We start from the raw sequence: 15204 nt of genomic DNA on the forward strand, positions 1-15204 counted from the left end.
GAAGTTCCTTCACTGGCTCCCAGTCAGAGAAAGGGTGGCTTTCAAAGCCCTTTGTCTGGCACACAAAACCCTCCACAACAAAGGTCCACCCATCCTCAAAGAATTCATCTCCCCCTACAAAACGACAAGAGACCTCCGATCAAGCGGAGAGAACCTCATCACCGTCCCCAGAGTAAGGAAAGCTCGGTCTGGAGGACGCCGCTTCTCGGTACACACTACCAAACACTGGAACAGTCTCCCCGGAGACTAAGAACTGAATCTAACCTCCTCCAGTTCAGGAAGGCCCTAAAAACTCTTCTCTTTCCGTGATTCTTACCTCTTCCGCGGCCGTACCCTCCGGATTTCAGGTTCATGCGCTGGGATGCTCAAGGGTTACTACGCGCTCTACAAAAACCTTAAATAAATAAATTAAATAAATATAGGAGAGGTGCAAAATAAGTGTATAATCTTGTTGTAAACCTTTATTTCTGCAGGACATAAACAGGGTTTCTTTGCTACAACAGCTTGAATTATATACAACACTACATTGGGCGCTAAAAACTGCAAAAATCACATTGTAATGTTTATAACCCCAACTGCTCAAAGTTACTCAAAACGTAACCCTGACAAATCAATTAACATTGGAAGAACACTGAAGCATTTGCTGTGTTTAATACAAGCTTTAATTTACTAAAAAACAATACTTAAAACCGGTTTGCCCATAGGCAATTAAAACAGAAGTGGAATGCATGCAGGGTGAACGAACTGCTCAACTTTGCGCAACGCGTTCTTTAAGTCCACCAATGCAATGTGCTAAAGTGTTTGGTCTTTCAGGGCAGTTTCTCAACCAGTTTATCAGTGGTGGTTAAGTCCCCAGAGTAATCATTTGGGTCAGCAGCATCATCCGCATCCTCAGCAGCATCCGCATTTTCTGCCTCCACATTATCTGCCTCCTCATTTTCATCGTTTTCACCATCAATGTCCGCCTCTTCGTTTTGCTCATTGTCTTCATCATTCGCATCTGTTGTTTCCTTAACTACCGATTCTCCCGTTTGTTCAACGATTTCAAAGGGATTCTCACCCTAAAAGTAAACACAAGTTTTAAACCATCTTTAGCAAAATTCTCCAGAACAAATGCACACTAACTATTACAAAAGTAACAGCAAAAGTCTTGTGTACAGTGCAAGTAAAGAACTCAGATCACAAAAAAGCTGAAAGAATATATTATCAGAAAAGGCATCTTACAACGGGGAAAACAGATGCAGGACTTTAAAATTTTACAGTATGTCCAGACAGACCATAGTATGGAAAAATCCATGCCAGGTCTATGAACCCCCATGAGCTCCGAGGAGTCCTTGTACAGAGGGGGCGATGACTGGAATATTGAGTGTGGGCATCACATTTCCAAGAAATTAATTTCCTGCGAAACTCCAATTTTTTGGGTGAAACTCAGTATGGAAGAAGTATTACTTGCAAAGCTGAGGAGGGAGTAAACAGACCTGAACGTTCTATATGCCGCGTGAGCTCACATGCCCTGGTGGCAGGAAGGGTGCAAGTGCATCTACAGTATTACAGGCTGCAAGCTAATTGTTGAGGGTAATTAACTTATCCGTTTGCAGAATGTGTACCTGTTTGATTTAAATAATGATTTGATTTATATTGTATAGCGCTTGAATCACCCCTGAGGGAGGTATCTCAGCGCTTGGAAGAGCAGCATAGGTAGTTAAAGGGGGGGTTAGAACAGGGCAGTTTTCAGGAGTCTTCTGAATTTATGATGGTCCGGACACTGTCTTAGGGCCAGCTGTAGTTGATTCCAGATGAAGGGGACTTGGTACGAGAAGGACCTGCCTCCGGATCTAGCCTTTTTTATGTTGGGGGTTTTGAGGAGTGATTGGGAGCTGGAGCGTAGAGTCCGAGCCGGGTAATAGCGGCGAAGTTTGTCTACTAGATAGGGAGGGCCATTGCCCCAGATAGCTCTGTGTGTGAGACAGCAGATCTTGAATTTTATGCGTTGTCCTATAGGCCGCCAGTGTAGCTGATGGAGGGGAGAGGAAGCTGATCTGGGGGGAGCATTCAGAACCGTGCGGGCGGCTATGTTCTGTATTATTTACAATCGGTTTAAGGAGGATTCATTTGCTGCGATCAATAGGGCGTGCAATAGTCCAGCTTGCTTAGTATCAGGGCCTGTGTTAGGGTTTTCCTTGTTGTGTCGGGGAGATAAGGAAAAGGTTTCCTTAGTAAGCCAAGGGTGTGAAAGCAGGATCAGACTGTGTGAGTAACGTGTTTCTTCATGTTTAGGGACTGTTCAAGGTGAACACCGAGGTTTTTGACTATGGTTGCCGGGGTCGGGGTGTGCCTAGTTCTGGGGGCCACCTGGAAGTTGACCAGAGGAGGGGGGCATCTCCAAAGAGCAGACCCTCCGTTTTTCCGGCGTTCAGCTGGAGGAAACTGCTTTCCATCCAGCATGAGATTTCCAGCATTCCTAAAGAGAAGGTAGATTGGGCAGATTGAGAAGTTTTATCGAAAGAGAAGGTAAGTTGTTGATGCTTTTATGCCTGGGGCTGAAGGATTACCTATGTGTTGCGTAAAATTTGCTTTTAAGTAGAACTACAGAATGGCCATATTTCTGGTTGAATACAAGACTTCAACAGAAATATACTTACTAGAAATACCAATAAAGAATTTGCTGGATTACATTTATATTTAAAACAGACCTCTCCAACGGATAGCTACTGGCAGCTCACCAATACCCTGGAAGATTGGGGGTTTGACAGTGTGAAAACACGAGTCAGAATACAGTTATCCTGACCCTATAGGACACATGGAGGGATACCCTCATTGGCAATTGCTCAATATGTTTTAGGGGTTTTACACTGACATATGTTGATGTTTTACCTACAAAAAACAAAAGAAATTCAGCAGTTATACTTATCTGAAGAAACTAGAACTTGTGCCCTTAAGTAACTTTAGGCCACAAGTTTTTTTTTAAAGTTATTAAAACTGTAAGTGCTGAATTTTCTATGGTTGTGTGGGTAAAAATGAAACTAACGTCCCTGTAACCTGTGGCTTTTTCAGTGGATTTTAAAACGTTAATTGTGACATACATCTGGGTAGTCAGAACAATAATTCTGCAAGGTATGGTCACTCACCATTGTGGTAGCTCTCATAGTTCAAGTTGGACTGCTGATTTAACTGGCCAAGCAATTATTCAACTTGAGCAATAGGTTAAATGTCTTCAGATTTGGCTCCTAAAAATCTTACCTTTGCATACTGTTCGTACCGGGACTTGACTATTGGATTGTTTAGGATGCTTGTAGCAGTGAGTACGCTCTCCCTTTTTATTTGTTCCTTGTAAGCCTGGAAAAAAATGTAGATAAATAAACGTTAATTTATACACATACTGCTTGTTGAAATACAATAACTTGGTTGCAACCTAGAAGAGAAGGCATTCAATGTGGACAGAAACCCTTTAGAAACTACTCTGCCGCCAGGATGTGCCAGATAAGCATTTAAAAAACACCAGGGACTCTTACTAGGGAATGACCTGCAATCTCGCTCCCTCCACAAGCATGCAATCAAACCCCACCAAGCAGGCCGTGACCTGAAACCCTCAAGGAAAAAGAGCATGGCCAAGACATAAGGCGACCAGGACTCCAAGGCAGACTGCAAGGCAACGGGTTACACCGACTGATTGAATGGTTGGAAACACCTCTGGCAGATTTTCTGAACACAATTAAAAAGTATTGTCATTTACAAATGCAAATGGTTCAAACTCTCTCAAATGCGAGACCTATGAGGCACTCGTGCTTTAGCTGTAAACATTGTAAGATAAAAACGAGGAGCTGCAATTGCTTCAAAAGCAAAGATATAGAAAACAACTATTTTCAATGCAATAGGTCTCGCATTAGGAACATTTGAGCTACTGGTATTGTAAATTACACATTTTTTATTTATGTGTTGGTTTTGAAAATAGCCAAATTAATATCTTTGTCATTTACAATGCCAATACTGTTAACTTTTGCAAATATGACACCTATAGCATTTGTAATGCAACATGTTTTGTATTTACGTGACTTTGATGTATTGATATTACACATAACAATGGTTTTGATTTTTTTAAAATAATTAACACTTAAATAAAAAGTATTGTAATTTATAATGGCAATAGCTTAAACTTTTGTAAATAACTTTTGTGAAGATTATGTTCAGTGTATTTTATTGTGACGAAAATCCAAGAACAGAAGTGAAATATTAACATCTTTTGTGACATGTGTAATAAAGCTTGAAACACTGAGAGAACATATTTGAACCAGTTGTTGTTGAATGGTTGCACAGATTGATGCCGTGGTGGCGCTGAGTGATGTTATGGTGGCGACGAGTGATGCTGTGGCATTCAGTGATGCTGTGGTAGGTCATACTGATGTTGTGGTGCCCCCGAGTGATGCTTTTGGGCCCCTGAGTGATGCTGTGGTGGTGCGATAGATAGATAGAGGGAGGGCAATAGATAGAGTGAGGGTGATAGATAGATAGAGTGAGGGCAATAGATAGATAGTTAGGTAGACAGACAGAGTGAGGGAGATAGATAGATGGCGATAGAGCGAGTGCGATAGATAGAGTGATGGCGATAGAGTGAGTGCAATAGATAGACAGATAGATAGAGTGTGGCCGATAGATAGACAGATAGAGTGTGGGCGATAGATAGATGTGCGTGGGGTTGTGTGTGTGTGATTGTGTGTGGTTGTGGGTGTGTGGTTGGGTGTGTGGGTGTGTGTTTGTGTGTTTGTAGTTGTGTGTGTGGTTGTGTGTTTGTAGTTGTGTGTGTGGTTGTGTGAGTGGTTGTGGTTGTGTGTGGGTGTGTGGTTGTGTGTGTTGTGTTTGTGGTTGCGATTGTATGGGTTGTGTGTGTGTGGTTGTGTGTGTGTGGTTGTGTGTGTGGTTGTGTGTGGTGATGTGTGTGGTGATGTTTGTGGTGGTGGTGGTGTGTGTGGTGGTGTATGTGGTTGTGTGTGTGGTTGTGTATGAGAATGTGTGTGTGGTATGGTTGTGTGTGTGTGTGGTTTTGTGTGTTTGTGTGGTTGTAAGAGAGTAGCAGATCAGCACAGGAGAAGAGAAGAGAATAGGGAGTTAAAGGAGGAGGTGGGGTGGAAGAGAGCAGCAGATCAGCACAGGAGAAGAGAACAAGGAGGTGGGGTAAAAGAGCAGCAGATTAGCTCAGGAGAAGGCAACAAGGAGTTAGAGAATGAGGCAGGGTGGAAGAGAAGAGCAGATCAGCATAGGAGAAGAGACCAGGGAGTTAGAGAAGAGGGCGGGTGGAGGAGAGCAGCAGATCAGAACGGGAGAAGAGACTAGGGAGTTAGAGAAGGGGGCGGGTGGAAGAGAGCAGCAGATCAGCACAGGAGAAGAGAAGAGAACAGGGAGTTAGAGAAGGGGGCGGGTGGAAGAGAGGAGCAGATCGGCACAGGAGAAGAGAACAGGGATTTAAAGAAGGAGGTGGGGTATAAGAGAGCAGCAGATGATCACAGGAGAAGAGAATAGGGAGTTAAAAAGGAGGCGGTGGAAGAGAACAGCAGATAGGCACAGGAGAAGAGAACAGAGAGTTAGAGAAAGAGGCGGGTGAAAGAGAGGTAGGGCGATAGAGGGAGGTCGATAGATAGATAGATAGAGGGAGGGCGATAGATAGAGGGAGGGCGACAGATAGATAGAGGGAGGGTGACAGATAGATATAGGGAGGGCGACAGATAGATAGATAGAGGGAGATAGATAGATAGATAGATAGATAGATAGATAGATAGATAGATAGATAGATAGATAGATAGATAGATAGATAGATAGATAGATAGATAGATAGATAGATAGATAGATAGATAGATAGATAGATAGATAGATAGATAGAGGGAGGGCGATAGAGTGAGTGAGGGTGGTAGAGTGAGTGAGGGCGGTAGAGTGAGTGAGGGCGGTAGAGTGAGTGAGGGCGGTAGAGTGAGTGAGGGCGGAAGAGTGAGTGAGGGCGGGAGAGTGAGTGAGGGCGGAAGAGTGAGTGAGGGTGGTAGAGTGAAGGTGGTAGAGTGAGGGGCGTAGAGTGGTAGAGTGAGGTAGAGTGAGGGCGGTAAAGTGAGGGTGGTAGAGTGGTATAGTGAGGGCGGTGGAGGGAGGTCGATAGATAGATAGATAGATAGATAGATAGATAGATAGATAGATAGATAGATAGATAGATAGATAGATAGATAGATAGATAGATAGATAGATAGATAGATAGATAGATAGAGGGAGGGCGATAGAGTGAGTGAGGGTGGTAGAGTGAGTGAGGGCGGTAGAGTGAGTGAGGGCGGTAGAGTGAGTGAGGGCGGAAGAGTGAGTGAGGGCGGGAGAGTGAGTGAGGGCGGAAGAGTGAGTGAGGGTGGTAGAGTGAAGGTGGTAGAGTGAGGGGCGTAGAGTGGTAGAGTGAGGTAGAGTGAGGGCGGTAAAGTGAGGGTGGTAGAGTGGTATAGTGAGGGCGGTGGAGTGAGGGCAGTAGAGTGGTAGAGTGAGGGCGGTAGAGTGAGGGCGTGAGGGAGGTAGAGTGAGGGCGGTAGAGTGAGGGAGGTAGAGTGAGGGCGGTAGAGTGAGGGCAGTAGAGTATTAACAGAGTAGGATCTCTGGTATGGGGCACCTCTGCCTGGTGGCCAGTTTAATTTCAGCATGAAGAGTCAAACGTCACAGAGGGCTCTGTCAGTCCGGACCTTCTGGATGGAGTGTGAAGTCAGTAAAGAAGATCCTGGCCAAAAATGAAGCAGCAAGACCTAGCAGGGAAGGACCCACCTGTTAGAGCTATGCTCTGGTCAATTCTGGCACTTGTGACCATCTCACATCAGCTCTTCTGAAAAGTGCCCCATAGCTGCTAAGGCAAACTTTGAGAGAGCTCTCTTCTGTAGGTTCAGTTTGTTCTTTACTTCAGTACAAATGAGCGTAGGTTGTAACAGCAAGCATTGGGGGGCAGTGCGGTAATCAAAAGGTGGGGGCGTGCGGTTATCTGAAAGAAAATACCACTATGCAAAAACAGCCTTTCGGCAACCAACAATTAAAAAAGCAGTGGTAAGACCGATAGGGCTTGCCTTTTGCATCCACTGGCTTTGCTAATGATTGTTGCAGATGCTGTTAAGCATCAGCTAAATGCTTTACAGCGACGCTGTATTGCATCTGCAAAAAAAAAACAAGTGGGAGAACTCTAATCCCCCCGCCCCCAATAAAATCATCCACATGATAATCGAAATATAATTTTTCAAAAAACCACAGAGCCGGAAGCCCGTGCACTGGTCTCTAAGACGCAGGCATGACCCTGACACTTTTTGGTGTGTTGCCTATGGCCCAACAAAGACCACATACTCCCCAGCACTGTGCAACTTTTTTAATGTATTCAATTCAGCATATCTCGGTAGCAATGAAAGTATAGTGACAGAATTATAGGCGAGGTGTCAGCGGGGGGCTTTAAAGATGTTGTTCGCTGGTTAGCAGGAAACGAAGCAGCTTTTGGAGGTAAACAGGAAACGTCTGGGGGATTAGCAGGAAGCTGGAAATGGTTAGCGGAAGAGGATTTCAGGAAGCGATTCGGTTTGGCAGAAGTCGCTGAAGGACAAAGTAGCACGTAGTTAGCAGGACACTGGATAGATTTAACATGCAGCAGTGATAGATTAGGGCTGGGGTTGGCTGGAATTGCTGCGGTTTGGGAATTGGAAACAATATGCAGGACATGAGCAGATATATACATGCGCTCGTCTGAAAAAAAAAGAATTAAGGGGCTATGGAGGGAGGTTGAGGTAGCAACACACTCGTTAAAGTACAGGGCAGACTGGAAAGAGGTGAGGGGTATGTATGATGGCAAGAGGTGCAGTGCAGATATGCACCGGTAACTAATGGGGGCAGGGTAGCTGGTCATAAAGTTGATGCCAATCTACAGGCAGACTAAAGTGAAAGCGAAAAGTGCAGGGCAAGCGGGCGATGCAGAGGAAAAGAGCAGCGGTGGGAAATAGATACAGGACAGATCCCAGGGCAAACACTGCATGGCAAGGTCGGGCAGCTTGACAGTGCAGAGGAGGTGCAGGGCAGGCAGACGGTTTAAGGGAAAGTTTGCGGGGCCGACTGACAGCGCTGAGGATAAGCTGCAGAACGGACAGACAGCGCACAGAATGAGTTACAATACAGACTGACAGTGCAAAGAGGAGAAACTGACAGCGCAGACGATGGCGTGAAGGGCGAGTGGATACTGCAGAGAAGCATGGCCGCCGGACAGTGCAAACAAACTCTCGGCATTGCTGTGGTGGAGGCGGGAGCGCATTCCTTTGAAGTCTGATGCCGAGGCACAGACAAATGGTGGTGTGCGAGCGGCTTCCTTTCAAGTCTGAAGGGGGGGGTCGGAGCAAATGGTGAGGGGGCGCCCGGCGTACATCCACTGGCCATAATCCGCATTCCAAAGCCCTCTTGGCAGCCTTTCCTGGAACCCCTATATAAGTTTCGCCGAAGCAATGCATGAGCGCATTGACTCAGCGAGACCTAAAAAAAAAATCACTCTTGAAGCGGTCTATCTAGAAACCTACCTTTTTTGACCACATTGCCATTTGATCAAGGTTTTGTCAATTTAGGTTTTTTGCCGACAAACGCCCCTCCAACGGGTTTATTAAGCGGTTGCATCATCTTGCTTTTCATCCCCCTTCCAGCAGGCCCACCAAATACCAGACTTGTCTGGTAGTCGACAACAATTCCAGGTCTTTGCATGCCGCCATAATCCTGCAAATTGGTTAACATAAAATTAGCAGAGAGTATGCAGATAAGGCAAGTTACATGGCGTGCAAGAATGTGTTATCAGTTTTGGAAGAGAGCAGCAGATCAGCACAGGAGAAGAGAACAGGGAGTTGGAGAAATGGGCGGGGTGGAAGAGAGCAGCAGATCAGCACGGGAGAAGAGAACAGGGAGTTAAAGAAGGAGGTGGGTGGAAGAGAACAGCAGATCGGCACAGGAGAAGTGAACAGGGAGTTAGAGAAAGAAGCGGTGGAAGAGAACAGCAGATCAGTACAGGAGAAGAGAACAGGGAGTTAAAGAAGGAGGCGGGTGGAAGAGAGCAGCAGATCGGCACAGCAAAAGAGAACAGGGAGTTAAAGAAGGAGGCGAGGTGGAAGAGAACAGCAGATCAACACAGGAGAAGAGAAATGGGAGTTAGAGAAAGAGGTGGGTGGAAGTGAGCAGCAGATCAGTACGGGAGAAGAAAACTGAGTTAGAGAAGGAGGCGGTAGAAGGGAAGAGCAGATCAGCACAGGAGAAGAGAACAGAGAGTTAAAGGAGGCGGAGTGGAAGAGAGCAGCAAATCAGCACGGGAGAAGAGAACAGGGAGTTAAAGAAGGAGGCGGGTGGAAGGGAACAGCAGATCAGCACGGGAGAAGAGAACAGGGAGTTAAAGAAGGAGGCGGGTGGAAGGGAACAGCAGATCAGCATGGGAGAAGAGAAGAGGGAGTTAGAGAAAGAAGCGGTGGAAGAGAACAGCAGATTAGCACGGGAGAAGAGAACAGGGAGTTGGAGAAGGGGCATGGTGGAAGAAAGCAGCAGATCAGCACGGGAGAAGAAAACGGAGTTAGAGTAGGAGGCGGTAGAAGGGAACAGCAGATCAAACCGGGGGAGAAGAGAACAGGGAGTTGGAGAAGGTGCAGGGTGGAAGAGAGTTGGAGAAGGTGCAGGGTGGAAGAGAGGGAGGGCGATAGATAGATAGAGCAAGTGAGGGAGGGCGATAGATAGAGCAAGTGAGGGAGGACGATAGATAGATATAGCAAGTGAGGGAGGGCGATAGATAGATAGAGCAAGTGAGGGAGGGCTTAGATAGATAGAGCAAGTGAGGGAGGGCGATAGATAGATAGAGCAAGTGAGGGAGGGCGATAGCTAGAGCAAGTGAGGGAGGGCGATAGATAGAGCAAGTGAGGGAGGGCGATAGATAGATAGAGCAAGTGAGGGAGGGCATTAAGTAGATAGAGCAAGTGAGGGAGGGCGTTAAATAGATAGAGCAAGTGAGGGAGGGCGTTAGATAAATAGAGCAAGTGAGGGAGGGCGGTAGAGTGGGTGGGAGCTGCAGGACTTTCCAGACCTGGGGGTCCTGCGGAGGCAGGGACTGTTCCAGGGCAACGGTGAGAGCTGCAGGACGCTCCAGCCATGGGGGCCCTGCAGAAGTAAGGACTGTACCAGGGCCATTGTGGGAGCTGCAGGACTCTCCAGACCTTGGGGTCCTGAAGAGGAAGGGACTGTACCAGGGTCTTGATGGGAGCTGCAGGACTCTCCAGACCTTGGGGGCCTGCAGAGGAAGGGACTGTACTAATTCGAAGGTGGGAGCTGCAGGACTGTTCAGATATGTAGACTGCACGTGGTTTGTGTGTGTGTAGGGAGGGGCACTGTTTTGGTGGGAGCTGCATAGGTGGTCTGACCTGAGGGGACCTATGAAGCAGGGGCTATTCTGTCTTATTGTGGGCTAACGGGTTGTTCTGTGGGAAGGAAGTGCACTGGTGGGAGCCATGGGGTGTTCAGGTCTGGTCGCTGGTGGTCCGCAGAGAAGGGGGCTGTACCACTACTGGTGCAAGCTGCAGGTGTTCAGACCAGTGCACCAATACCTCTAGGGGTGACAGAGTGGCGCTTTACAAATGTTGATTGTGGCCCTGCAGAGGAGGGACTGGGGGCGGGGGTCCAAGGCTTTCCAGACCTAGTGGTCCTATGGAGGATGGGCTGTACCACTGGTGGAAGTTGCAGAGGGGGGAGGGGCGCTGTACCACTTCACTGCTGGAGCTGCGGAGGCGTCCAAGTCTGGATACCGTCTTCAGGAGGGGGCAGTACCACTGCAGTAGTGCAAGGCTTGTGAGTGCCTGACCTGAGGACCCTTCTAGGGATGGACCTGTGTGGTTTGCCTAATATTGTTGCCTGTGATGCGTAGTGCCGCAGGGTGGAGACTGGCCCTACGGGGAGAGCGTAGGTCTGGAGGAGGGAGGGTTGCAGTGCTTTACTGATGTTGGTTCTGCTCTCCTGAAGTCAGCAGCTGGGATGGAAGTTGTGTGTTTTCTGTGCACGTGTAGTTTTTAAGAGCATTCGGAAGTGTGGAGACGCGTTTTTTTTAAATAGCACTTTTAATTAAATCTATCACAGACATAGACCGCTTCATCGACCATTAGATAGACAAGTTTACCACTGAAATCCTCCTCGCTGCCCCCCACTATTCCCAATGATCCCCTATCTATATAAATTACTGAGCTACAGTGCCCCCCCCCCCCCCCGGTTCTCACCCTTCTCCCGCTTATGAAGTCTGTCCCCAAATAACCTTACTCCTTCACCGATAAAGAAGGGTCTGCCGATGCCTCCACTCCATGGGGCTTGGTTCTCCCAGCGACCAGCTCCCTCCTCGGCAGCCTCCAGCTCACCTGCTCTGGGCACCACCCTGTGGTTGTCACTGGGTCGCAGCCCTCATTGGCACATGGGCTCCATATCCACGTCATGATGAAATGATGAAGGCAGAGGTGCCATGTTCGGAGGCATGACAAAGCAGGCTAGAAGATGAGCCGCTGAGCCAAACAACTATATAGCGGTCACTCCAAAAGCTGCGCGATTAAATCCTACAGAAAAAATATACATCTACATCAGCTCCAGCTTTCATACCTTAGGCAAGATTTTAACAGTTACCAAAAGAGCTTATGTTCTTCCAACCGGAGGCGGTGATCAGTGCAAGGAAGGCAGTTACAAGCAGTCCCTTATATAAACATAGTTCTGTCTGGATAGGTTGGGAGAACACAGTTCTGCTGAGTCCCAGTGTTGCCAGATTTTTAGACCCGGCCCAAGCCCAAAGCTGCTCAAATATATGCCCAAAATTTGCCCAATCAGACCAGTTCCAGCCCAAAAACCAGTTCAAATTAGCAAGTGAAATTATGCACAAATTATCATCAGAAACAATTTTAAGGACAAACATACATTGTATTCAATATACAGATGGTGGGAGGACGTTAACTGGGCACCTGCCTTAATGCTACTCAATTTTAAGACCAGTCCTTACTGTAACTTTGTCATGTGAAACAGGCACCGCTCAGAATACAATAGTAGAAAACAAAGAGGCAAGGCAAAAATAGTGTTCTGTGCAATTTACTGCTGGGCCTGGCTTGGCTGGGCCTGGGCTGGGACGAGGCTGGGCCTGGCGTGACTGGTGCTGAGGCTGGGCCTGCCTGAGGCAGGGGGCTGGGCCTGGGCTCAGGACTGAGGCTGGGTGCTGGGCCTAACTGAGGCTGGGCCTGGCGTGGCTGGTCCTGGGCTGAGGCTGGTGCTGGGCCTTGAGGCTGGGTGCTGGGCCTGCCTGGGGCTGGGCCTGGCGTGGCTGGTCCTGGGCTGAGGCTGGTGCTGGGCCTGCCTGAGGCTGGGGGCTGGGCCTGGGTGCTGGGCCTGCACCGATGTTATCCACCCTCCGCTGGCTTCCAATCGAGGCTAGAGCTATCTACAAGACTGCTGGTATCACCCACAAAGCCTTGCACTCCTCCTCTCCACGCTACCTGGCGGATAAACTGAAACTCTCTGGAGGCTCTAGACCATCACGTAATGCGGAAAATCTACTGCTTTAACCCCCCACTTTCAAGAAGGAAAGATCGTTGGCCCAATCCTTTTCAGGCAACGCGGTGAGAATCTGGAACGCCCTTCCGCCTCAGCTCCGGACCACCACCTCCTCCCAGGCCTTCAAAACGGACCTCAAAGTTCTCCTCCTCCAAAGACACCTCCAAAAGTAATTCACGCCCTCTCTATTATCGGAAGGAAGACCTCCCATTACTGAAAATTCTATTCTCCATGACTATGGAAGTGCCTTCTCAGTGTGTTCTTGTGGTTGGAGTGTTTGCCATTTATTGCAGTATTATCCTTGTACCTGTGTTTGGTACTCGTTTGTAACATACACGCGCCACTTTTCTTTTGTAACACACTGTTTGCTACCTCTTGCATTTTGTTTCCTTTCGATACTTGCATAAGTGCCACCATTGCCTACGTAACGTTTGTTCTTGTGCCTAAGTGTCTAGCACATATTGCAGTATTATACCTCTAATTGTACTTTGTTTTCTCTTGTAACCTGCAAACTTGTCACTTTTTCCTCCTATAATGCACCGTTTGCTACCTCTTGTATTTTGTTTGCGCACAATTGTCACTTTTAGCTCATGTAACTTAGCGTTTGCTTTTGTAATTTGTTCACTTGTAATTTTCTCCTCATGTATCAGTTCTGTTCCTATTGTGAAGCGCTCTGACGCCTTCGGGTAAAGTCTGTGCTATATAAAAACGCATAAATAAAATAAATAAGGATGGGCCGGCTGGGCCGGGCGTGGCCTGTGGCCGAGTGAGCGCAGCAAACGTGCCTGAACCAGCTAAAAAAAGAGTGGGCAAATGTTGCATTTTCAAGCAAATTTGTGAAAGCAGGATGGGGTCACGCACTCTGAGGTCTGAAGACCCATTCCAGAAGTTGAAGACCCGTTGAAGAGCAGGGACCCCTCCAGTGCTTCCTCCCACGTGTGTCTGATCTCAACTTTCCTGCGGGCCCTCTCTGCCCAGTAACAGCCATGGACAACGGCCACCTTTGGAACAACAGTGTACACATTCTATCACCGAGCATACCCGTGCACACTCGCGGCACTGCACACATTCAACGCTGATGCAGCAGTGTGCACAGTGTCACCTCTCTCGGTGCACTGTGCACCTAGCCAGTGAGTGTGCAGTGCCGCCTTGTACAGTCCGTGCGCATTTTCACTGGCGCCCTGCACTGTACAGGTCTGGTACAGGACTGTGCACACTGCCAACCTCATAATAGCAACGTCTGTGCTGTCAGCCCTGGCACAGAACTTTCACACTCTTACCTGTTCTACACAACCCACTGTGCTACCTCCCCGGGGCTGCAGCCGCTCAGCCTGCAGTGGGGTGCACAGGAGATGCCGTGTGCCTTTATGCACAATCTGCACTGTTTCCGCTGTATATATCTACGCTTCCGGACATTATCACTTTACAATAAGCGCTCACGTCTTGAGGGCACTCATCCAGCCAGCATAAGTCTGCAGTTTGCCATCCTGGTCTCAGCGAGTCCTAGAGTTGGATGCCCAGGCCCTGCCCTAGCCTGGTGCCTGTAGTGTTCTAGTTGGTGACGCAACCTACGGAACACGTCACACACACGGGACTTGGTTTGAATAAATAGCGTCTACGCACGCACGTACGCCAGAGAGGCGACGGCGTGAGAGACGAGATACAGCATACCTCCGTGTCCGAGTGTTCATTACATAGGGCCCAAGTGTCACCCCCACTGCCCCACAGTGTCACCCACCCTGTCGAGTGTACCCCACTCGACACAACACGGGGGTGGGCGTACCCTCGCTGCTGTGTCGCCGTGCCTGCCGCGTGGCGGCTGCGAGCCTTGTCATCCGCTCACGGTGCCTGTGCCCGGCGGGCCCCCGAAGTGTGGCTGTCTCTCCGAGTGTTGGAGGGGAGGAGTACGCAGCGCGGCTGCACCCGCAGCACACGCAGACGACAGGTGAGGAGCGTTGCCCCCTGCTATCCTGTCCCTGCAGCGGCCGGTCGCAGGCCTAACGCCACGTGGATCCCGGCAAGGAAGGGGGAGGGGCGATCCCCGCTACAGCGCGGAGCGGCGCACGGAGGTGCGTGTGTCCTCGGCAGGCAAGGACAATCCACTACACAATTAAAGTCAAGCCACAGGGAAAGTCCAAAACACGCCACAGTGCATTGCCAGACCCTACTGTGCCCCAAACTGATAAGGGGTGAATTACTGCGTCGCAAATATACTACTGGCCACCAAGACGCCGGCGGACTCAGTCAGGGGTGCAGCAGACGTTGGTTCACACGCACACTCAGCCCCGGGGGGAAAGAGCACCATAAGCATCACATCTAGGAAAGCATAACAAGCAGTGGCAACACCAGCAAGTCTGAAAATATGATAAGGGGGCAGCACGGTGAGTCAGGATCAGAGGACGGCGCTCTGTCCCACACAGGTATTGCGGCGTCCAGAGTCACGTCATGGCCACAATACCTCCCATTGAACCCTTTGTGGTCGAGGGATCCCCATCTTCGCTAGCCCCTAAATGGAAAGACTGGGTGGATCGGCTCATGATATTCTTTGAAGCCACCAAGGTTCACAAGGAGCAAAATAGAGCCATGGTCTTACATCTAGGAGGCAAGGATGTTCACCACATAGCAAAGACACTGGTG

The 15204-nt window shown here is 48.6% G+C and overlaps 1 protein-coding gene across 3 annotated transcripts; it reads right to left on the bottom strand.

Annotated features, from left to right (window-relative positions):
* Positions 1-446: 446 nt before the first annotated feature.
* LOC147725969 (uncharacterized) lies at positions 447-13977 on the bottom strand. Of its 3 annotated transcripts, none has more exons than XM_086962841.1 (4): positions 11397-13977; positions 8550-8739; positions 3241-3336; positions 447-1061 (listed from the first exon to the last, which is right to left on the bottom strand). In XM_086962841.1, the coding sequence occupies exons 2-4, from the start codon at positions 8568-8570 to the stop codon at positions 810-812; spliced, it is 369 nt and encodes a 122-aa protein (XP_086818967.1). In that variant the 5' UTR covers positions 8571-8739; positions 11397-13977; the 3' UTR covers positions 447-809. The 3 variants fall into 3 exon arrangements, with proteins under 3 accessions (XP_086818967.1, XP_086818969.1, XP_086818970.1); XM_086962843.1 differs by having other exon boundaries at positions 11297-13543; XM_086962844.1 differs by having other exon boundaries at positions 11262-11866.
* Positions 13978-15204: the final 1227 nt, after the last annotated feature.

This window comes from Lissotriton vulgaris, chromosome 3_1 (assembly GCF_964263255.1).
Source record: "Lissotriton vulgaris chromosome 3_1, aLisVul1.2, whole genome shotgun sequence".
Taxonomy (NCBI): domain Eukaryota; kingdom Metazoa; phylum Chordata; class Amphibia; order Caudata; family Salamandridae; genus Lissotriton; species Lissotriton vulgaris.